Source organism: Adiantum capillus-veneris, chromosome 24, assembly GCF_014529385.1.
Source record: "Adiantum capillus-veneris isolate H3 chromosome 24, ASM1452938v2, whole genome shotgun sequence".
In the NCBI taxonomy this organism is placed as follows: domain Eukaryota; kingdom Viridiplantae; phylum Streptophyta; class Polypodiopsida; order Polypodiales; family Pteridaceae; genus Adiantum; species Adiantum capillus-veneris.
Genome location: NC_140954.1, coordinates 23520618 through 23546118, shown reverse-complemented (window position 1 = coordinate 23546118; position 25501 = coordinate 23520618). Strand labels below are relative to the sequence as shown.

The following is a 25501-nucleotide window of genomic DNA, read 5'->3' as shown; positions in this document are numbered from 1 at the left end:
AAGAAAAGTGAGTTTTTTCTGGAAGAGATTCACTTTCTGGGACACATTGTCTCAAAGGACGGTGTCAGAATGGATCCTGCAAAAGTCGAAGCGATCAAGTCATGGCCAAATTTGAAGACGGTGCATGATGTCCGAAGCTTTTTGGGACTATGCTCCTATTACAGAAGGTTTATCCGAAATTTCGTTGAGATTGCTTCACCTTTACATGCTCTTCAAAAGAAGGCAGTCACCTTTAGATGGACACAAAAAGAGATTTCAGCTTTTAATCTCTTAAAGGAAAAGATGACTTCGGATCCAGTCATTGTGTTGCCAGATCTTAGGAAGTCATTTGTGGTCCAGTGTGATGCCTGCGGTAGTAGCATTGGTGCAGTGCTAATGCAAGATGGCAGGGTAGTAGCCTATGAGAGCAGAATTTTGCAAGGGCCAGAGATGACCATGCAGGTCTATGAGAAAGAGTTACTGGCTGTGATTCATGCGCTCTTAAGTTGGAAACACTACCTGCTAGGTGCAGATTTCGTTGTCCAAACGGATCATCAGACCTTGCGATACTTCTTGACACAGACAAAGTTATCTGAGAAGCATATGCGATGGGCAAATATCTTGTCCATGTTCCATTTTCAGATTGTGCATGTGGAAGGCAAGAAGAACGTTGTGGCTGATGCCTTGTCAAGAAAGCCACAAATTTCAGCTGTGTCGATTCCTTATCATCATGAACTTGATGATATGAGAGAACAGTATGCAAATGATGAAGATTTTGCAAGGGTCTTCGAGCAACTAATGGATGGACAACGTCATGAACCCTATCTTCTTAAAGACGGGTTCATGATGATGCATGGCAGATTGTGTGTCACAAAGCCATTGCGACGCAAAGTTATGGAAGAGAGTCATGTCCCACCGTATGCAGGGCATCGTGGTATCGATGCTACAGTTAAAGCGGTTGAGACATTCTTCTATTGGCCTACATTGAGAAGGGATGTGGATGCCTTTGTGCGAGAATGCCTAATATGCCAAAAGGTCAAGTTTGACAGGCAAAAGGCACCAGGGTTATTGCAACCACTACCTATTCCAGATAAACCATGGGAAAGTATTGCTATGGATTTTATCTTTGATCTTCCAAGAACGCAGACAGGAAATGATGGTATTTGGACCATTATTTGCAGATTCAGCAAACAGGCTCATTTTATTCCTGTCAGGAAGAAGATAAAGCCAGATCAGATGGCACGCTTGTTTATGAGCAATATTTTCAAGTATCATGGCATGCCACAGTCGATTATTAGCGACCGTGATCCACGCATGACTAGTTTGTTCTGGAAAGGCTTGTTTGAGAATATGGGTACCACGCTCAAATTCTCTTCGTCATTTCATCCTCAAACAGATGGGCAGTCAGAAGAGGCAAATTCTACTGTCCTAGATCTGCTGAAGTGCTATGTGTCAGAGCATAAAGGAAAGTGGGAGCAGTATTTGCCATTGGTGGAGTATGCATACAATAATACAGTGCATTCATCAACTCGCAAGGCACCTTTTGAGATAGTTGAAGGTGGCAAGAAAGTTCCTCCCATACTGCATACAAAGGACAAGATATTTGAAGCAGATAAGTATGTTCAGGACATGGATGAAATGTACAAGAAGGTCAAAGTGGCCTTAGAAAGGACTCACGCAAAGCAAAAGAAAGCAGCTGATCGTCACCGTCGTGAAGTAGTATATTCACTTGGTGATTGGGTGCTTTTACGCTTTGAAAAGGCAAGGTTAAAGAAGATGAAGGGCAAGGAAAGACTGTTTCCAAAGCTCAGCATGCGTTACTATGGGCCTTTTCAAGTATGCGACATAATCAGTGATGTTGCATATAGGCTGAAATTGCCTGACAGTTGGAAGATTCACAATGCGTTTCATGTGAGTCTTCTCAGACCCTATGTGGGTGATGTGCCAGAAGATATGCCAGCTGAAGATCAGCCGGAAGTCGAGGAACTTGACGAAATCTTGGTCCCTGAACAGATTTTGGCACACAAAGAAAGGAAAGTGAAAGGCAAGGTTGCTAGGCGTTACTTGGTAAAGTTCAGAAACTATCCACCAATGGATGCTAAGTGGATGGAAGAAGGTGAACTTGCAGAGTCACCAACTGTGTTATCACTTTACCTGGAAGCCTTCGATTTGCAACCTACCTTGACCCCTTGAGTTTCAAAGCTACATGGATTGTCAGTGTGACAATGGCTTCTGAAACAAATGATGTACATGGTATTTAAAGTGAGCTCAAATCAAATACCTGTTACATGAATGTTAGAGCTGTACAGATTGTCAGTTTGGCAATTGCTCTTATGGAATGTCCAAAAGTTTGGTTAGTGCTATAGAAGTGAGTATTTCTTGTCAGTTTGTCAAGGATACAGTGATTGCTTCTATTGAAGAGTACATGTGTAACTGCATTCTTAAACTGTCGGTTTGGGTATGCTCGAAAGTGTTACGGGATCCAACGTGTACGATAAGACAGTGGCAAAATGTGCAGCTATCATTTTGTCATTGGAAAGTTAGTGACTCAAAGCAATGGCAGAGTGCGAAGCTACCACTATGTCATTGGGACAGGGTTCACACGCAGGCAATACATGAGTCGACGAGGTGTTGAATACACCAGGGTTGACAATGAGCATGTATGTGTCGTATATGTGTCGACAGGTGTTGAATACATCAGTGTTGACAGTAAGCATGTACGACATAGATGCAAACGAGGACGTTTGAGATTTCAAGAGGGGGGTATGTCACCAGCGTGTGACATCTATCTATCCTTTTTGTTGATTTCTTTCTTATTATCTATTTACTTTCACTTTTTGGAAACACCCCTCGGGAAATCTAACTGCCCTGCATTGCATAGCTAGTGTGGAACTGTCCAGAGGGAGTCCAGGCCTGAGGGCAAGAGAGCACTAAGGTTGGACAAGGACTATGGTTAGCCAAGTGGGGTCATTGACTAGCCAAAGTGGAATCCTTTGCTACAGAGGCTACATTTCAGTTCTGGATGTGGCCGCAGTGTACAAAGAGGGTCGGATGACCTAGAAAGATACAATGGCAGCATCTCCTAAAATTTAGGGAACTGCTATTTTGGGACCTGAAAATGTGTTGGCGTCATTACCTCCGGAATGACAAAGGGAACATTTTCTTACTCTGCCGTGAAGTCAACTGGGCAACCCGTTGGGATATTTTTAGGCGGCAACCCCGAAACGGGAAAATGCTTGTAAAAGTGCCAAGTGGCACCTTCTGGTGCACTTGCCTTATGCAACAAGAAGTGGCGCTGAATTTGAAGAGGAGAGAGCCTCATTTTCAGATTTTGTCACAGGTTAAGAGCTATGGAGTGCTTGCTTTCCCTCTTATGCACAGTGCGGTGCCAGGAGTGATGCCCTGCACGCTACGCACTGCCCTCTCTCTCCCCTTTGGCAGTATGTTATGCCCCTCTAGTGGGCTCTTCATTTGACCAATGTACAGTTGTGTGGGTTCATGCGCGATTGCCGAGGCAAGAGCCTCTTGCACAGGTACTGGATTAGCTAGCGGCTAATCCCCCCGCAGGTACAGGTGAATTCGGAGAGGTTTCACGCCAGAAATCTCGTCCGATTCAAAGGGCAAGTAGCCCTACAGGTGCGGGAGCTCGAGGACTTGCTAGGGATGCGACCGGCACGCGGAACGGAGCCCGAAACAGTGAATTACAGCCTGCTGTGTATTTTTGCAGGTTTAGGGTTTTGGCCCTAAACGGACCCTAATACCCCCAGGAGGTTCGGGGACGCAAGGGGACCGCTGTACAGGCGATCTGGCGCATTTTCAGGGCTGAAAACAGAGAATTCAGCGTGCTGCAGTTTCTCGCCAGGTTTTGCAAAGTGCCCGTATGCGTCGGGAAAGTCAGTCAATGCGTGGGAATACTGACCGTGAAGGGTTCTAGTACAGTTATGCTGCCGAAATCGGGCTGAAACAGTGGAAATTCAGCCGAGTTTGTGCGGGGCAGCTTGTAGGAACCACAGCGTTTATTCCCTCTTTTGAACAATAAAGAAATACCGAAAGGGGCGCCTAAGTTAGGGGCCAATCTGGTGTCTGTCTACTCATACAGGTGCAATCTAGCAGCCTGTATCCCTCTCCCCTTTGTTGTGTCTTGAAAATACAAGTAAAATAGACGACTAATAATGGGTGAAAGCTAAATCAAGGTTTAAAGTAAAGTCTACCGCCCTTTTTGGATCATACAGGCCGGTTACAGGTTGAGGTTGTCTGGCGATGAAGCTATGATGAAAAACGCCAATGCTTGGGACTGTATGGCGATGGGTACTCCTGAAAACGCCAGCCACGAGAGGCCTAGGGCGATGCTTGATGGAAACGCTAGAGAAGGTGAGGTTCTTGCTTGGAGGAAAAACGCCACCAAGGGGATCTTGCTGAGAAGTTGCTTGTTGAGCAAGGTGCTCCTGCTGCCTCTTCTGCCAATTAGTGCTAGCCTAGGTTTGCTTATATACAAACTTACTCAATTTGCCCTACCTACTTTCCAACAAAAGTCACTTAAATTAAGAAGTGAAAAATGTTAAAAATAGGGAAAATAGGCTAAATGCACTGGAAAATTCCCCTGAACGATTCTGATGGGAAAGCTTATGATCATGCTGTGTGCAACCAGAGGATATGCATCTACACTAAGTGTCTGGACATGCACGGTCTGCGAACAGACTCACAAAAGTGTCAGATCACTTCCTATTCTAGACTGACTTGACTGAATTGAACCCTAGTCATGTTGTAGCTTGTCCACGGACACACAGGTTTGGATGTGTCACGTGACATCCCCTCCTTTTCAAAGTGAGGTACTGGTACCGAACTGTATGGCATCGAGGGAGATCGCCAATAGCATCCGGAATCCTGGAACGGACTCTTCGCCGGCCCACTCTGATGTGTGGGTCGTGCAGTACTTGAACTTCATAAAGGTCTACAACGCTTGCTTCTTTGGGCCGCGTCGAAAGCGACACAAAGTCTTGTGTGGCTCCTTCAATGCTTCAACTTCGTCGAGAGTCATGCTTCTTTCTTCTTCAAGCATCTCCATGGTTGAAAATTCCTGAAACCATTTCCAACACAAAACCATGAACATACGTATTCCATGTAAAGTGAGTGGAAAAAATCTTGTTTCCCTAAAAGACTGTGCATGCAATGTAGATGAACAAAGAGACGGAGTGTCTAACCGTTCACCACACACTCGCAAACAATGAGATCGAATCTTTCGCTTATGATCTAAAGCAATCACCTGTGGCAATTCACAACGGGAATGCCCATGCTTGGTGCTCATACTTTTATGTGCTCGTACTACAACTGTGTCGTGCCAAGGAAGAGACATGAAATGTGACTTCATTGAATGCATACTTTTCACCTTTTCATGAACGATCCGCATACATTCGTGCTCATTCATGAGTGAAACGTGCTCAACGTACAATATGTCATGCCTAGGAAAGGATCACATAAAGATGCTGACGAAAATACAGGAAACGATCACAAATGAAACACTCGTACAATGCGTGCTGACAAATCATTCGAACACATAGTACTTCTTGTAAGGGTTCTTTGGACCTAGGCTCGAGAGCCAAGATCGGTTCTTCGTGACTGATCGAATTTGCAACGAGGTTAGCTTCACTAGAGAAAGTATCAACTAACACATCATCCTTGTGAACAATCACATCATCTTCATGCAAATCATCATGCTGGTGAGAAGTGACATCTTGATCATCATGCTCATCATTATCATCCAAATCATCATGCTTATCATTTTCATTCAGATCCTGTGTGTCATACTTGGGAGAAGAAGAGACTGAGAGAGTCTCCTTCTCCTGATTCTGTTCAAACTGCGCCTGCACAATTGAAAAGAGTCACAAAAACTCTTTCATGTGTTGGTCGCTCTTCTCTTTTCTTGCTTTGTTCTTGCAATCAAATTCTACTTCTCTTGCTTTGTCTTCCAAGTGTGCTTTCTCGTACTTACGCTCGATGGCTGCCAATCTTTCTTCGCGTTCACGTGCTATGGCTGCCATTCGTTCTTCGTATTTACGTTCTATGGCTGCCATTTCTGCGTCACTTTCTAGCTTACTGTCCATCATCATCTTGTCGAAAGCTGCCATAGGATCTGGTGCAATCTTTGGCGTAGATGGGGAAGGGTCAGAAAAACCTCCTGGTGAGGAAAATTCTTCTTCGCCTCTCATGCTCAATCATTTCCAAGCAAAGTATCCATTCTGCTTCGAGTGATGACCATCCACTAAATTCTTGGGTTCTTGTGGTCTTGGGTTCTTAAGTTCACAAGGAACTTGGGTTCTTGGGGTCTTGGTTCTTGGGGTTCTTGAGTTCTTGAGATTCTTGCGGTCTTGAGGTTCTTGAGGTTCTTCTTTAGCTTGCAATCTGTGTTCGAGAAGGATCTTCTCTTCACCCGAGTTCTGCTCTTTTCCGCGGGCGCACCCCTTCGCAGCCTTCTGCTCACACCAAGGTTGCTTTTTCCCACCTCACGTTGATTGGCCGGCCGCTAAGTGCACGGTCCGCTCGCAATGAGTGAAAAGAGGCATAAGGGGAGGCTAGACAAGCCCTTCTTTCCTGAGATTCTTGTCACTCTCAAAAACACGATTAGGAATCGACACGACCAAGTGAACTTGGGTTCGTGCAACCGCAACAAGCCAAAAAAAAAAAAAAAAAATCTTGTAATTCTTGTGGTTCTTTCCTTGAGTGATACAGAACACTGCCAAAGCTCTAATACCAATGTAAGGTGCAGCGGAATGAATGTTTGAACTTTGCTCAAGATGAGTGCTCCGAAATGTGCTCAAGGTTCCTTTTGTTCTTATGGAAGGGAGAGCCTTCCATTCTTAATGAGAGAGTGCAATGAATACGAACAAAGTGAATGGACACTGTGCGTGCACGTGTATGAGACTGAGAGATAGAGAGAGAAGAGAACACGACACCAGAGGTACAAAGTGGATGCATGTGACTGATGCAAGTCTAGGCTAGATCGATGACGACAACGGGGATGACGAGACCGATCTAAGGGCTGGAATTGGCTGCTTTTGTCTTGCTGTCCAAAAAAGCTATTGGCTGAAATCTGATGCAAACTGCTGCTGTCCCAAAAACGCTAATGGCTGAAAATGTCTGGAACCAAAAACGATGATGGGGGCTGATCTTTGCGGGCTAAAATCTGCGGGTCTTTAGGTGGTCAAAGGCTAAAATCTGTTAGTGCTTTATCTGTTGAATACACCATGCAAATGGGGGGCGACTTGGGGTTCTGGAAACGCTAGGGGCTGAGGTTGTCTGGCGATGAAGCTATGATGAAAAACGCCAATGCTTGGGACTGTATGGCGATGGGTACTGCTGAAAACGCCAGCCAAGAGAGGCCTAGGGCGATGCTTGATGGAAACGCTAGAGAAGGTGAGGTTCTTGCTTAGAGGAAAAACGCCACCAAGGGGATCTTGCTGAGAAGTTGCATGTTGAGCAAGGTGCTCCTGCTGCCTCTTCTGCCAATTAGTGCTAGCCTAGGTTTGTTTATATACAAACTTACTCAATTTGCCCTACCTACTTTCCAACAAAAGTCACTTAAATTAATAAGTGAAAAATGTCAAAAATAGGGAAAATAGGCTAAATGCACTGGAAAATTCCCCTGAAGGATTCTGATGGGAAAGCTTATGATCATGTTGTGTGCAACCAGAGGATATGCATCTACACTAAGTGTCTGGACATGCACGGTCTGCGAACAGACTCACAAAAGTGCCAAATCACTTCCTATTCTAGACTGACTTGACTGAACTGAACCTTGGTCATGCTATAGCTTGTCCACGGACACACAGGGTTGGATGTGTCACGTGACAACTAATGTCACATCCGTACAGCCTGATGACATGGCAGAACTTATGCAAGGAGTTGACAAGGCATTTTCAGCATGCGTTCATGGCCCCGATCGCTTTTAAGGTCAATACTGGCTGATTTAGAGCACAATTTTGGTAGCTTTTAGGGGGCCCTGAGCCTATAAATTAAAGGCCAGGGCAGATTATGTCAGTGATCCCACTCAATACTATTGTAACACTGTTTGATCAATACTAAAGAGACACCGCCAAGGTCACTCAACTTGGGGGCCACTCATTCTGACAGAGAACTCCGCCCCTCTATGTGTCTTTACTTGAGTGTTATTTCAAGTTCAGTTTGTTGTTTTCAGTTCATATCAATGTTGTTACAGTGTTTTACAACCTGTTCAAGCGACCAACCAGTTACAGTAGTATCAAAGCACCAGTTAATCATTCTTCTCAATATAATGCAATCCAGTTGTGCAGCAAATAACCATCGAAGCAGCACCCACCAACCAACAAGAAGATGTAGAGTATGAGAAAGGTGCAATATGAAGGAAAAGAGGAGATGATGGAGATGCAGCAGAAACTGATAGACTTGCTAAATTAGCTTAATCTAAAAGGAATATAATTCTAAATGAATTATTGGAAATAACCAGGTCCATAAATATGTGTTAGCGGCACCAATCTCGTGCAGCGGAGATTCATCTTGTGATGCCATGGCGCGTAAATAGTGATATATGGGGGTATGTAGTAGAGGCTCGCTTGGAGAAAATACCCAAGGCACTTAGGTAAATACGAAAAATGATAGTAGATATAAAAGAAAACAGGAGATAGAGTGGGCCACAGAGAGAGAGAGAGAGAAAGAGGAGAGAGAGAGTGTTGCGTGCGGGTGATAGTTTGAGGTGAACAAAGTGATCACACTCTCTCGCTGGCACCTATACATAAACAAAATGATTAACTACCCTTGATGCTTAACCGCCTCAAGAGGAAGCTTGCTTGTCGTGTGGGGAAGCTTAACCGCCCTTGATTCTTAACCTGGCCTTTAACTGAATATGAATTATCGGAGTTGTGTGAAGCTCGAGTATGCATACAGCTTGATGATAAACGGAAGCTTGAAAAATGGCAGATACGCGCTCGCCAATGGGCTTTTGTTGATAAAGGATGTGCTTTGAAGCAATTTCTCAAGCATTTGCATCACCAAGGGTTTCTCAGGATTTTTGGCGTGTAAAGATTTCTTCAGATGCTTGGACATCCTCTAAACATGAACTTGTTGATGCCATGGTCTCGCATTATAGACAGGTTTTTGCAAATGCTCCTCGAGAATCGCCAGCGGTATGTCAAGCAAGACAGTTGTTGCTATCTCATGTACGACCGATCATCCCTTCCCGTGATGCATTATCTCTTGAGGAACCTTTCACTGATTTGGAATTGCATAATGCATTGCTTTCGTTGGGCCGCTGGCGATCCCCTAGCTGGGATGGGCTTACTCCGGAGTTTGTTCTCTTTTTGGGAGTCTCTAAAAGAGCCGTTACTTTTATGATGAATGTTGCATGGGAGAAACAAGAATTGCCGGTTTCTTGGAAAGAAGGCTTGCTTAAATTGTTGCCTATGTAGGCACTTTGTTAGCATTTCACGCAATGGAGACCGATTACCTTGATGCCTGTAGTGTATAAGATATTGGCTAAGTTGTTGGTTAACCAGATTAAGGATCATCTTTTTGAAGGAATACATCAAGCGCAATATGGTTTCATACCACATCGTCAAATCAATGGTAACTTGACTAATGTTCTGATTGGTATGGAATATGAAAGTACTCGTAGTAAGATGTACTTGTAATGCAAGTTGATAAAGAAAAGGCTTTCGACACTGTGCAATGGGACTATGTTTGTCACATACACATCTAAACCTATGTGTACGTGGACAAGCTAGTTCATGACATGGGTTCAATTCAGTTAGCTTAGGAAGTGTTCTGGCACTTTTGTGAGTCTGTTCGCAGACCGTGCATGTCCAGACACTTAGAGTAGATGCAGATCCTCTGGTTGCACACAGCATGATGATCAGATTACCACCAGAACCCATCAAGAACATTTTTACAGTGCACAGACCTATTTTCCCTATTTTAGCCATTTTTCACTTATTATTGATAAGTGACTTTTGTTGGGAAACTGGGTAGGGCAATTTGACAAGCAAGTATATAAGAAAACCCAGCGCTAGCACTTTCTGGCAAAAGAAGCAGCACGGACCTGACATCCAACAGAGCACCTTCTCAGCAAGACACACCTTCTCAGCAAGACACACACACACAAACCCCCCCCCCCCCCCCCCCCCCCCCCCCCCCCCAGCGGATAACTTAGCGTTTTCAGCCAAAGAACAAAGACCAAGAGCCAGCGTTTTCAACATCGCAGATCCGCCAATGTTTTGCATTTGCAAATCCACCTGGCTACAGCAGGACACATCAAATCCACTAGCGTTTTTCCAGTAGATCACAGATCAGCCCTAGCGTTAGCAGAAACAACAGATTCAACCCTAGCATTTTTGGATCAACAGAACAACATAGCATTTTGCAGATTCTCCGCGACAGAACCAGCATAGGCATCAGCGTTTTCAGTTTTCAGCAGTCAGACTCCGCAGTAGAACCCCCAAACCTCGCACATCTCACCTTCCTACAAGCAGATCCTCGCCGCACGGTCAGATCCACTGAAGTTTGCAGATTCAGCCCGGAAAACGCAAATTTCAGCATCTGCGTTTTCAGCACGTCATCGTCACATCGTCATCATCGCCGTCGTCATCGACATAGAGTCAGAATTCAGCAGATAAAGGTTAGCGGATTTCAGCCCTTAGCATTTTCAGATTTCAGCCTGTCTTGTCATCGTCCTCATCGTCGTCGACATCATCGGCCAATCCATTGCATTGTCGAGATTTGTGCAATCAGTAGTAGACCGCTCTCACCATAGAGAGCGGGGCCTTCGGAGGGGGGTTTGACAACATTCCGGTGTCGTATTCTCTTCTCTCTCTATCTCTCAGTCTCGCACCTTCATTCACAGTGTTTATCCACTTTGTTTGTGGTCACTTGCTGTCACAAAGTGATGACGTGGCTACCGACAGCAGAAACCCTAATTTCTGCCAGAAACCCTAAAAATTCTGCAAACCCTAATTTCTGCCAAAAACCTAATTTCTGGAAACCCTAACCCTAACTGCTGGCTGAAAACCCTAACTGGCTGGAAACCCTAATTTCTGGCAGGGAATGCCACGTGGCAACAACTACAGATTTCCGGAGATTGCTGGCACATGATGACGTGGCACTGTACGGTCATTTCCGCTTTTTGCGGCGTGAAATACGGCAGCCATGAATGCTTTTTTTCTCCTACGCAATTTGAGCTAGAGAGATAGAGAGAGTTCTATTGCTTTATTTTTTTTTAAAAGCCCTATAGAGGGTTTGAGAGAGAGAAGTTTTTAGCTTTTGATTTAGAAGCTTTTGGGGCTCTGCTTTCAGGCATCCCTTGTAACTTTAAATAAGTGGTTTGGGCATTCACTTCTCAGAGCATCTGGACGCAGAGTCTGAGAGTGAATCCCAACCCACTCTCTTGTACTTTGAACTGATTAATACAAAAAGAAATACCGAAAGGGGCGCCAGTCTTTGGGGCCAATATCTCTAGGCACGGAACTCCGCCGGGCCAGTGCAAATTTATTGTGATCTGTGAATTGTTTGAAGTGGTTATTGGGTGCTGTCGCGATTGATTCTTGACTTGGAGTGTCCAAGTCTATTACAGTGGTATCAAAGCACAGCCGATTTCTCTTCTATGTGAAATCCGATCCCCAAACTTTTTTCCACGGCACCTATGGCTTCACGCAAGGATCAATCGACTCCCTCTGCATCTGGAGATGCAGGCAAGGATCACAACGAAGATTCAGACAGAGTATGGCCCGCCTTGGCCTACTCAGGCGGAGCAAAGAGAGATGAAGCGTCGTCAATTGATCGACAATGCTACAAAGATGATGCTCAGTTTTGCGAAGGATCCGAAATTGGCAAAATATACGAGACTTCTTTTCAGGAAGTGCATGCACAATGGTAGAAAACCACTACACCACCACTGAAACCCGCTCTCAAGAAACCTTCTAATCACAAACAGTATTCAGAGGAGGAATTACAAGAGGTGGTTGACTTCGGGAAGGCTACTTGATGAAAAAGACTATGTTGTGCGTTACACAGCCGTTGAGGGAAAAGGTTATGACTGAATGTCACTGTCCACCTTTTACGGGTCACCGCGGCATTGCTACCACCATGAAGGGGGTAGAGAGATACTTTGTTTGGCCGAGACTCAAAAAGGATGTGGAAGAGTTTGTGCGCAGTTGCTTAGTATGCCAAAAGGTCAAGTTAGACAGGCATAAGGCACAGGGATTGTTACAGCCTTTACCCATACCCACCCGCCCCTAGGAAAGTATTGCGATGGATTTCATTTTTGATCTCCTGAGAACACAGAGTGGTCACAATGGTATCTGGACTGTTATTGACAGATTTAGCAAACAAGCTCATTTCATTCCAGTGAAGAAAAAATTCAAGCCGAATCACTTAGCGAGATTGTTTGTGGCCCAGATCTTCAAATTACATGGCATGCCTGAGACGATTGTCTCCGACAGAGACACCAGATTTACGAGTTTGTTTTGGAAGGCAATTTAGGAGAACATTGGCACGCGGTTGCAGTTCTCGTCATCGTTCCACCCGCAGACTGATGGGCAATCTGAGATTGCAAATTTAGTGGTTCTAGATTTATTGAAGTCTTATATCTTTGATCAGAAGACTCAATGGGAAAATGTCACGTGACACATCACAACCCTATGTGTTCGTGGACAAGCTACACCACAGCAGGGTTCAGTCAGTCAAGTCAGTTTAGATTAGTAGTGATCTGGCACTTTTGTGAGTCTATTCGTAGACCGTGCATGCCCAGTCACTTAGCAATAGATGCATATCCTCCGATTGCACACAGCATGATCATCGGAATTCCCATCACAATCCATTAGCATCAGTTAGGGGAATTTTCCAGTGCATTTAGCCTATTTTCCTATTTTTGGTTATTTTCACTTATTATTTTTAAGTGACTTTCCAACAAAAGTAGGTAGGGCAATTTTGCTAAGTTAATATATAAGCAAACCCAAGTTAGCAGTAATTGGCAGAAGAGGCAGCAGGAGCTTCCCGCTCAACAAGCAACTTCTCAACAGTACCCCCCCTCATGACCCCCTAGCATTTTCCATCTCCAGTAGCCATTGCCATAAACCTCCATTGCTTGGCGTTTCCAGCCCTTACCGGCAGCAGCATCAAGTTTCCACTAACGCTAGCCATCCTTGGTCATCATCAGCGATTTCAGCCATTACTAACGCCAGCATCATCAGGCACTTCAGCGTTTTTGCTTTGCAGAGTTAGATCAGCCTAGGTTTTTGGCTAGAAGCAGGAACCATCAGCGTTTTTCAGTTTCAGCCCTTATCGCATCAGAACCATAGTGTTTTCAGCCTACGACACAGTAGCAGATCCGCCCCAAGTTGGTTGCAGATGTTCCCCCATTTTCAGCCATAAAAACGCAGCCAAAACAGTCATTTTCAGCCACCGAAACAGTCCCGAAATTCAATGATTAGAAATCTCAGATTTCAGCCATCGAGTCGTCGTCGTCATCACTGTTGTCGCCATCGGCATAGTCCAAGTTGCATCAGTCCATTGCATACGCATTGTACACCTTGTGCAATCAAAGTAGACCACTCCCGCCGACGAGAGTGGGGCCTTCGGAGGAGGGTTTTACAACCTCTCGGGTGTCGTATCTCTTCTCTCTCCTTCTCTCAGTCTCATTCACTTGCACGCATAATAGCCACTCACTATGTTCGTGATCATAGCACTCTCCATAAGACGGAAGGCTCTCTCCTTCCCTAAGAACTAAAAGGAACCTTGAGCAATAAAGATCACTAATCTTGAGAAAATACAACATTCATTCCGTTGCACCTTACATTGGTAAGGCTAACACAATTGCTAAACCTAAGCTTACTCCAGATGAAAAGGTAGCACAAGGAATTGTAGGAGGTTACATCACTTCGGAAGAACAAAGCACTTATTCTAAGGAAGGTCGCTGTTTTCATTGTCACATTAAGGGTCACATAAAAAGAACATGTCCTAAGCTTGAATCGAATGAGTCTAAAGAACCCACAGCACCCACTACATCTGTCAATGCAATGAATGATAACACGATTGTGCCCAAAGTTTCTCAGGACCCTCCCATTGATGATTCTCTCATTAAATGTTATGGTCGTACGTCAGGGCACCGTTTTGTCATATTGTTTGACCCAGGTAGTATGCATGATGTGATCAGTTCCTCTCTTGTTGAGAGAGCCTGCCTCGAAGTTAGTCCGAGATCTCCTATCGAGGTCTCTGGCTTTCGCCTCGGTATGGACGCTCTCATCACAGAGGAATGCCTTGATGTGTTGTTTGCAATTCAACAAACTGCCTTCACTAGAAGATTTGTTGTTTCTCCTCTCTCAGGATGTGATATGATTTTGGGCATTCGATGGTTTCGTGATAATGACGCTCTCATGAAATTTGCGGCTAACACTATAACTCTCAATGCCGACAGTGATTCTCCTATTGTCATTCATGGAGAGGACGTTGCTCCTTCTCCATCTCTCATTGCTAATATGCAGGACAAGGTTGAAAGGATTCGGGATAAGGAGATTCTCTCAATCTCTTTTTCTCCACAACATGACACACAGGATTTGCATGATTATGAGAAGCACGATGATTTGAAGGATAATGATTTGCATGATCAAGATGTGATTTCTCACAAGCATGATGAGTTGCATGAAGAAGATGTGATTGTTCACAAGGATGATGTGTCAGTTGATGCTTTTTCTAGCGAAGCTAACCTCGTTGTAGATTCGATCAATCACCAAGAATTGATCTTGGCTTTCGCGTCAAGGTCCACAGATCCCCCACAAGAAGATTCGATAGATCCCGAAGAAGCGATCTTGGCTCTCAAGCCTTGGTCCAAAGAACCCTCACAGGAAGTATTATGTGTTCGCATGATTGATACGCACGCATTGTTCGAGTGTTTCATTCGTGAAGGTTTCCTGTATTTTAGTCAACATCGTTATGTGATCCCTTTTCCTAGGCATGACATATTGTATGTTGAGCACGTTTCTCTCATGGATGAGCACGAATGTATGCGGATTTTTCGTGAAAAGCTGAAAAGTTTGTATGTAAGGAAGTCTCTTCCTTGGCATGACACAGTTTCCGAAAGAGCACATGATTATATGAGCACCAAGCATGGACATTTCCATTGTGATTTGCCACAGTTGATTGATTTCGATCAATCAGAAAAGATTCGACCTCATTGTGTGAATGTGTTTGATGAACGGGTTGTCACTCCGTCTATTTGTTCATCTACATTGCATGCACAGTCTTTGGAGAAGACAAGATTCTTTTCCTTCACTTTACATGGAATGGGTATGTTCATGGTTTTGTGTTGGAGATGGTTTCAGGAATTTTCAGCCATGGAGATTCTTGAAGACGAAAGAAGCAGGACTCTAGACGAAGTTGAAGCAAGAAAGGAGATTCAGAAGACTTTGTGTCGCTTTCGGCGCGGCCCATAGAAGCAAGCATTGCAAACCTTTATGAAGTTCAAGTACTGCACGACCCACACATCAGAGTGGGCCGACGAAGAGTCCCTTCCAGGATTCCGGATGCTGTTGGCGATCTCCCTCGACGCCATACAGTTCGGTACCAGTACCTCACTTTGAAAAGAAGGGGATGTCACGTGACACATCACAACCCTATGTGTCCGTGGACAAGCTACACCACAGCAGGGTTCAGTCAGTCAAGTCAGTTTAGATTAGTAGTGATCTGGCACTTTTGTGAGTCTATTCGTAGACCGTGCATGCCCAGTCACTTAGCAATAGATGCATATCCTCCAGTTGCACACAGCATGATCATCGGAATTCCCATCACAATCCATTAGCATCAGTTAGGGGAATTTTCCAGTGCATTTAGCCTATTTTCCTATTTTTGGTTATTTTCACTTATTATTTTTAAGTGACTTTCCAACAAAAGTAGGTAGGGCAATTTTGCTAAGTTAATATATAAGCAAACCCAAGTTAGCAGTAATTGGCAGAAGAGGCAGCACAGTAATTGGCAGAAGAGGCAGCAGGAGCTTCCCGCTCAACAGGCAACTTCTCAGCAGTACCTCCCCCTCATGACCCATAGTTACAAGGGACGGGGGGACGGGCCCTAGGGCCGGGGAACGGCCGTAACCAGGCCGGGAACGGCTGGGAACGCCGAGGGACGGACGGAAAACGGGCCGGACGGGCGGGTCGCAGGGGGACGGCCGGGGCCGGACCGGGGTCGGACGGACCGGACGGGAACGGCAGGGGTCGGCCGGGGTCGGATTCAAAAAAGTGGCCGTTTTTTACCGTTTGCAACGGCTCTGTGCAGCCCCAACTGCCATATTTTTTAAGCCTTGGCCCTTGGGAGGCTATAAAAGGCTCCCTTGGGCCTCTTAATACTCATAGTCTCAATGCTCAATGCTCATTCCATTTCCCTCAAGCTCAAGGCTTAAGCTCATTCCATTTCCCTCAAGCTCAAGGCTCAAGTTTGAACTTTGAAGCTCTCCTCTCCCTCTTCTACCCACTTTGAAGCTCTCCTTTACTCTCTCTCCACACAAGCTCTCCTCTAACCCTTCTAACTTCTAAGCTCTACTCTCTCGAGTCTCTCCACCATCATGTCATCTCAAGCCAACTCCACTTCTCAAGCCGCTTCTTCTCGAAGAAGGCCCGCCGTGCAAACGTGGTCGTGGTGGGATGAAGTCGACTTTAGCTCGCGTGGCAAAGGTGGCGGTGCAAGACCATGGACGTGCAAGCTATGTCCATACAAGAGATCGGGTGGTTCAAACAAAGTGCGAGCCCATCTTCTTCATGAACCCGGTCACGAGGTGAAGTTTTGCCCTCATGTAGCTCCCGAGAAGAGGTTGGATCTTCTTGAGAAACTCACGGTGTATGAGGTTGCGGAAGCGGCCAAGAGGGGCCGTTTTGTTGCCGTTGATCCCTCCGCCACGGCGACACCGCGAGAGCAAAGGGAAGCCTGCTCTCGCGAAGCCAACCTTGACGACATCTCTCGAACCTTCAAGAGCCATGGATCTACACCGTCCTCTTCCCTTCCGCATCGCCAAACCACTCTCAACGAAAATTGGAATCCTAAATTGAAGGAAGAGGTAGATAGGTCGGTTACCCGATTCTTCTTCCACGACCACATTGCCTTCCATGCTTCGCGGTGAGTTTCCCTTGGCATATGCACATTGCAATCTTCCATTTTGTATTCATAATGGGTTATAATTTCTCGATTCTCCATACTAACGCAACATGCTCTATTTTGTGTGGATAGGTCTCCATACTTTCGAACCATGGTTACGAAAATAGGGGAATATGGCTCCTCTTATGTGCCACCTTCATCGGAGAGGCTTCGCACCACCCTCCTTGACAAAGAGAAGCTTGCCGTGGAGCAAGCGGCCCAAGCAACAAAGGATTTGTGGGAGACCAATGGCGTCTCTCTTCTTGTAGATGGATGGAGCGACACCCGCAAGCGGTCCATCCACGGAGTGGTGGCCTACTCTTGGGGGGAGATGTACTTTGTGGAGTCACATGATGCATCCGATAGTGGCAAGGCCGCCGAGATGCTTGCTGCGGAGTGGACAAGCACCATAGAGATCACCGGCCCGGAGAATGTCCTTTGTATGGTTGCAGATGGAGAGGCGTCAAATAGGGCAGCCGGAGCTATCATTGAGGGCATGTATCCCAGCATCCATGTCACATTTTGCATGGCGCATTGCCTCAATAACCTCCTCAAGGACATAGGGAACTTGTCATGGATTTCACCCACCATTGGTGATGCCTCTCGAATTGTCTCCTTAGTGCTCAACCATCAAAAAGTGTGCCATGAATTCTCAAAGAGGAGCCACTTGTCTTTGCTCAAATATTCAGAGACAAGATTTGCATTCAATTGGCTTATGCTAGGCCGCTTGTCTACATGTGGCGGAGCCTTAAGGGGCCTCTTTCTCAGTGATGAGTTCCAGGCCATGCCGGAGTCTACATCAGCAGTAGGATTGAAATGCCAAGAATGGGCCGACAACGCCGCTTGGTGGGAGGAGGTGAAGACTCTTGACGCCATGGTCAAGCCTATTCTACACCTACTTCGAGTGGTGGATGGCTTGCAGCCATGCATTAGCAAAGTCTACGAAGCCATGGATCGGATGATAGAGGCACTTGAGAAGCTTGTGCCTGACCCTGTTCAGTATGCGGAGATTCATGGCTTGTGTGAGTCGAGGTGGAATGGATACTACTCTCCACTTCATGCGGCAGCTTATGTGCTTGACCCTGAGTTTCAAGGAAGGCGTCAAGAGACCGACAAGGAGGTGAGCAAAGGATGGCGGCTTGCATTGGAGCGCCTTGAGCCTAGCAGTGACATTAGGCGCAAGATTAGAGACGAGCTACTCAACTACAAGCAAAAGAAGGGCTCCTATGGATGCTTGATCGCAACAAGATTGGCTCGGTTTTGTGGTGGGAGGACTATGGAGGAGATGGCCCACATTTGCAGCGCTTGGTTGTTCGTGTCCTTAGCCAAGCATGTACCACTAGTTGCTTGGAGCAACTATGGAGTGTGTACAGCCACATTGCTTCTAAGAAGAGGAATCGCCTTGGCGTTCAGAGGGCCAATGATTTGGTGTTTGTGAGCGCTAACTTGCGCATGCTTGCCAAGAGCGTCACACACAAGGCAGATCCTTTCATTGAGTGGGAGATGGCACAAGAGAATCCATCTATGGCCGATACTCTTTTGGAGGAGCTAGAGGAGGATTTCGAGCCTCAATGCGAGCCTCTCGAGCCGGAGCCCTCATACGTTGCTGACGACCTCGACTACGACGACGATGTGGAGATTCAGCAGGCGAGCACTTCTTGAGTTTGATGATCATTGATCACTCGACTCTGGAGTCTAGACTCTTGAGTCTACGACTCTACCTACTACATAGCCCTTTGTACTTTTTGTTATCCTTGAGGCCTCAGGCTTGTCCTAAGTCCTTTAGGCTTTTTGACTCTTGAGCCCTTGTGGCATGCACTTCTCATTTTGTATCCATCGATCATCGATGTTTTATTAGCACATTTCAGCCTATATGACTCGTGTTCTTTGGTCTATTTAGTGTAAATTTATGGTCAAAGTGATGCTCTATGTGTGTGGCATGTGTGTAGGTCAAAAAATGCCAAAAAAACTCTTCTTTTTTTTTTGCCGTTCCAACCCCCGTCCCCGTTTCCTGACTTTTGCCGTCCCGACCCCGTTCCCGACCCCGACCCGCTGTCCCATGTAACTATGTCATGACCCCCTAGCGTTTTCCATCTCCAGTAGCCATCGCCATAAACCTCCAATGCTTGGCGTTTCCAGCCCTTACCGGCAGCAGCATCAAGTTTCCACTAACGCTAGCCATCCTTGGTCATCATCAGCGATTTCAGCCATTACTAACGCCAGCATCATCGGGCACTTCAGCGTTTTTGCTTTGCAGAGTCAGATCAGCCTAGCGTTTTTGGCTAGAAGCAGGAACCATCAGCGTTTTTCAGTTTCAGCCCTTATCGCATCAGACCCATAGTGTTTTCAGCCTACGACACAGTAGCAGATTTTCCCCAAGTTGGTTGCAGATGTTCCCCCATTTTCAGCCATAAAAACGCAGCCAAAACAGTCATTTTCAGCCACCGAAACAGTCCTGAAATTCAGCGATTAGAAGATCTCAGATTTCAACCATCGAGTCGTCGTCGTCATCACCGGCCTTCGGAGGAGGGTTTTACAACCTCTCGGGTGTCGTATCTCTTCTCTCTCCTTCTCTCAGTCTCATTCACTTGCACGCACAATAGCCACTCACTATGTTCGTGATCATAGCACTCTCCATAAGACGGAAGGCTCTCTCCTTCCCTAAGAACTAAAAGGAACCTTGAGCAGTAAAGATCACTAATCTTGAGAAAATACAACATTCATTCCGCTGCACCTTACAGAAAAGTACTTACCTTTGGTGGAATTTGCCTACAATAACACGATACACTCTTCGACGGGGAAGGCACCATTTGAGATTGTTGAAGGTGCTGCGAAGGTCCCACCCTTCCTAAGCACGATAGATAAGATCTTTGAAGCGGATGAATATACGCGAGATTTGGATATGGCTTTTGCCAAGGTTCGTGAGATTTTGCAGAAGTCTCAAGAACGACAGAAAAAGGCAGCGGATCGCCATCGTCGCGACATGAAATTGAAGGAGGATGATTGGGTGCTCTTACGTTTTGAGAAGGCACGCCTACAAAAGAAAAAGGAAAAGGAGAGGCTTTTTCCAAAGCTTAGTATGCAATACTACGGACCTTTCCAGATCACTGAAAAGATAAATGATGTCTCCTTCCGATTGAAACTGCCAGATACTTGGAGGATTCACAATGCATTTCATGTGAGTCTCTTGAAACCTTTTAAAGGTGATGTGCCTGATGATGGGGAGCCTGATGAGCAACCCGAAGTGGAAGAAAACGAGATCCTTGTTCCTGAACAGATTTTGGCACATAAGGATACGAAGAATAAAGATAAAGTCTGAAGGCGGTTCTTGGTTAAGTTCAAGAACTATCCTGCATTGGATGCGAAGTGGATGGAGGAGGAGGACCTAGCAGATACTCCTCAGAATGTGAAACTTTACCTCGATGCTTTGGTTTAGCATAGTCTATTCCAAACGGAACCCAGAATTCAGCTTGGCCCCAGATCTGGTGCAATGGGATGCACAAGAGGGGAGTCGCTCCGCTCCTTTGTCAACAGATGCCTTGATTCTGATGTCTCTTTGAGCTTCAGGGATACTGAAAGCTGACAGTATTCTGCTGTATGACTTTAATGAAATGGAATTCCTGATTATGATACTGACTTGTTCTTGACTTCTCTTAAGTGCAGGAACTGATAGACGAAATGACTACAGCATTTTGGTCTGATTGACCTCGAATAGACATGGTTGCAATAGGGGTTAGTCAATTGGACATCGATAAGGTCCCGATTGGACCTAGATGTGATTGCTAGCTACATTGCCGATAAATCATGCTCTAAGATCTGAATGAATGTTGAATGTCATGTGATGTCCTGTGATGTTTGGTGATGTCCTGTGATGTGACTGTCGATTTGGTACATGTTCTAGATGTGTGTTCTTAGTACGTAGATACTAACAATCAGTGTCTGCTAAGACGGTTTATGGCTTTTGTCGGTTTTGCAAGCGTAATCGCGGTCGATTACAATGCTTTCAAGAGGGGGGTATGTCAAAGTGATGACGTGGCTATCGACAGCAGAAACCCTAATTTCTGCCAGAAACCCTAAAAATCCTGCAAACCCTAATTTCTGCCAGAAACCCTAATTTTACAGAAGCCCTAATTTCTGGAAACCCTAACCCTAACTGCTGGCTGAAAACCCTAACTAGCTGGAAACCCTAATTTCTGGCGGGGAATGCCACGTGGCAACAAGTACAGATTTCCGGAGATTGCAAGCACATGATGACGTGGCACTGTACGGTCATTTTCGCTTTTTGCGGCGTGAAATACGGCAGCCATGAATGCATTTTTCTCCTACGCAATTTGAGCTAGAGAGATAGAGAGAGTTCCATTGCTTTAATTTTTTTTTTAAAGCCCTATAGAGCGTTTGAAAGAGAGAAGTTTTTAGCTTTTGATTTAGAAGCTTTTGGGGCTCTGCTTTCGGGCATCCCTTGTAACTTTAAATAAGTGGTTTGGACATTCACTTCTCAGAGCATCTGGACACAGAGTCTGAGAGTGAATCCCGACCCACTCTCTTGCACTTTGAACTAATTAATACAAAAAGAAATACCGAAAGGGGCGCCAGTCTTTGGGGCCAATATCTCTAGGCACGGAACTCCACCGGGCCAGTGCACATCTATTGTGATCTGTGAATTATTTGAAGTGGTTATTGGGTGCTGTCGCGATTGATTCTTGACTTGGAGTGTCCAAGTCTGTTACACTTGCACTCTCTCACTAAAGGAACAGAAGGCTCTCCCTTCCGTAAGTAAAAGGAACCTTGAGCACAGTTCGGAGCCCTCATCTTGAGCAAAGTTCAACATTCACATCCGCTGCACCTTGCAATGTTGCAGCCATGATGCGATGTCTTCGGTTTGGTCCTAAATTAGCCAATATTGTTTATTTCTTGTATGCTCGCAGTGCATCTTCGGGGCTTCTTAACGGTGAGTTGACAGATTCCTGGCCTCTTGGTTGCTCGATTAGACAAGGTTGTTCCCTTAGTGCATTGTCGTATGCCATTGCCACACACCCTTTGCTGATGTATCTGAATTTTTTGACTTCTGCTGGTCGTCTTCATAACCTGCAGTTATCGTCAAGGCGCAATTTCGTTGGGAATGCTTATGCACACGACTCCTTGTTTACGCCCCGTAACTACCAAGCTGATGTTTGAATGATCATGAAAGCTGTGGATCTGTATGGGCTTGTGGCTGGTCTTCGAATCAACTTTCGTAAATCGAAGCTTCTCCCTCTGAATTCTTGTGATTGGCATAAGTTGCTGTGGACAGGAGAGATTGTTCCTCCAAATGTGATTGTGAGGCATTTGGAGTATCCAATCGGTTGGAATGTCAATCATGCTCAAAAAGTGGATTGGTTATGCAACGTTTAAATGCCAAATTACATTACTGGAAGCTGTCTACATGGCCATTGCATGTTCGTTTGAGAATTATCCAAAGTATCATGATGTCATATGTACAGTTCTATTTAACGTTGTTGCATTGGCCTTGACATTGTCTCACTTCACTCATGTCATCGATTTTGTCTCATCTGTGGCGTACTCATGCTCACAAAAAAGGCCTGCATTTGATGTCCATGGAGAAACTTTGCACTCCCAAGCGCTTGGGTGGGCTCAATATTTTGGACTTGCGCCGGCATGTTCTTGCCCGGAAGGCTATGTTGTTACCGACTCTCGTGCTACAAACTCAGTCGTGGGCTATTATGTTTGCCTCCTTGTGTTGGCATGTTATTACTTCCTCCTTTGGCCATTGGCAGCCAACCTTTTGGAAGGTTGTGTTTGGCAAGATGGAAGGACGTATTCCTGGATGCCCTAACACCTCCAGCCTCATTGCTGATTGGAAGGAAGTTACAGTGCATTTATCATGGCAAGGTCGACAGTAGCAGGACGGGAACTCGATCCGGTTAGAGAGTCTTCATTGAAGTAGGATGTTCTCTCTTACTTTGGTCGACCGCTCACCTTGCCAGACCTACTTTCTCTCATATCGTGGCCTTCAAGTGGTTGGTGACGTGGTTGATAATGCGGGGTACAATTTCCAGTTTCCCTTTGCTACTCGTCGGTTTGGCTTGGGTGTGCATTACCGACAGTTTTGGAAAGAGCTTCAGCACATGCTGACTGACTTTCTGCATGTTCCGCCTCTACTGGTTGGGGATCACATGTCTGATTGGTGTTTGTGGGACAAGCCCCTTGACACTATGCCGGCCAGAAAGAATTGTAATGCCCTGTGGTCAATGCACAAGCCTGAAGAAAAGCGCTTTCTGTCCTTTGGAAGAATCATTTGCCTTTGAAGGAGCGATTGTTTCTTTGGCGATGCTTGCTTGGAGTTCTTCCAACGTGTTCTTTTCTCAGTGCACATCATATCTGCTCCTCCCGTTGTGTTCGTTGCTCGGCTACAAAGGAGACTGTTAGTCACCTCCTTTGGGATTGCTGCATTACTAGAGAATTTCTTCGTGGTATAGCAGTTGGCATGTGGCTCCGATTCCCCTCGATGATTTTCCATAAAAGGTTTTGGGCTTTCGGCATTCTCCCCACATCCGCTCGACCGTTTGCAGTTTTCGTTATGTGAGTCAGATTTTCGGCCTATTGGACCTTGTGGCGTCAACGCAACAGTTGCATGTTCTCTCATGTTGATGAACACTTCAGTGTTCACGCCTTTGTATTTGCTCTTTTCTGTGGGTTTTCCTCGCCTTGAGGTTTTCCACTTGTAATTAATCCCAAAGATTTACCAAAAAAAAAGGTGTGTGTGTGTGTGTGTGTGTGTGTGTGTGTGAGAGAGAGAGAGAGAGAGAGAGAGAGAGAGAGAGAGAGAACGAGAGAATGTGAAATCTGCCCAAGACTCAAACAAGTGTAGAAATTGTATGAGAAACCCCTCGCCCTCTCCCTCTCCCTCTCTCTCTCAGAGTCAGCCCAGATTTGTACACGCACAAAAAAAGCAAGTATGGAGAACATATGAGCAAAACAACAGTGTCCTCAGTCGAGTAACAAACCGATGAAGTTACGTTGGTCGGCGAAGTCATGGTAGGACTGATCCTGAGGAATGCGAGGCGTGACTATCATAAGCACGATAAAGCAAAGGAGGGAAACGCCCCATACCCACAGTCTCCCATGCTCCACTCTGGCAGTCTCTTCCCTCGGCATCACTTTCTGTACGCAGAAACTTCGATGGCTTTACGTTCAGATTGTTAGTCAACTAATTAATTCACAAGAAGATTTAGAAATTTTCTCATGTAGGAAAACGGAGTCTTTTCATACAATGAATAACATCATGAGCTTCGGAGAGGGAAGCACCGCATACCTAGCTAAGTACAATCGGGGGATTGGGGGCAGGGGACCCCCGGCCACCGGGCGGGCATACCTAGCTAGGTACGATTGGGGGCAGGGGCCCGGTGGCCGGGGGTCCCCTGCCCACAATCGTACCTAGCTAGGTATGCAGTGCCTCCCTCACAAAAGCTCATGATGTTGAGGTAAGTCACAATGTGGGAATTATTGTGAGAATTTGTCCAAAACTTCTTGTGTATGATTTGTTATGACTAGAGAAACTTTGATGTTTTACTTCCTATTAACGAGATAGTTAATAGCACAAATACGTATTGAAAATATTGTGAGGTATCCCCTCTCTCTCTCTCTCTCTCTCTCTCTCTCTCTCTCTCTGGCAACACATAGAGTACTTTTTCTCAGTTTTTGTGGTCGATGAATATCCTTGAATTTTCATGGAGTATATGCGAAGCGAGGGCCCTTCTCAAATGCAATAGATTACCTATGATTTCACGTTGAAGGCCTATGTCCTTACACAAGACGTTGCAATGGGTGAGAGAAATTGCAAGGAGATTGTAGTGCTTTCGGCAATGCATGTGAGGAGGGGGGAGGTGGAGAGAGCAGAAAAGGACTCTCTCTCTCTCTCTCTCTCTCTCTCTCTCTCTCTCTCTCTCTCTCTCTCTCTCTCTCTTCATGGGGCATGAGCAAGAAAAGGTCTCTTTCCCATCGTACCCTGCTTGAATGTGAGGGGGGAGGTGGAGAGAGCAGAAGAGGAGGCTCTCTCTCTCTCTCTCTCTCTCTCTCTCTCTCTCTCTCTCTCTCTCTCTCTCTCTCTCTCTCCCCTTCTGGGGCATGAGCAAGAAAAGGTCTCTTTCCCATCGTACCCTGCTTGAATGCTCAGCTTTTGATCACATTAGAGCTTGCTTTCCCCACATTTTCAGCCATGAGTTCTCCCTACACACATTCCTCTCCCAAGCATGATGTAGACTCTCTATTGCAACACTCATTTTCACAACACTTGAGCATTGAGAGTCACTTAACACCTCCACACACCCTATATGATATGTTTCTTTTGATTTCATAGGTCATATTTGACCTTCGAGCATAATAA

At 45.7% G+C, this 25501-nt stretch overlaps 1 protein-coding gene across 2 annotated transcripts in view; it reads right to left on the bottom strand.

Annotated features, from left to right (window-relative positions):
* LOC147426088 (uncharacterized) overlaps window positions 1–24327 on the bottom strand; it is a 52186-nt gene extending 27859 nt beyond the window's left edge. Inside the window, exon 1 of one of the 2 annotated variants that reach the window (XM_086498733.1) lies at window positions 24123–24327. In XM_086498733.1, the coding sequence (XP_086354859.1) occupies window positions 24123–24273 (151 nt within the window). In that variant the 5' untranslated portion in view covers window positions 24274–24327. The remainder of the gene's footprint in view (window positions 1–24122) is intronic. The other variant, XM_086498732.1, reaches the window with a different exon arrangement.
* Between the last annotated feature and the right edge of the window lie 1174 nt (window positions 24328–25501).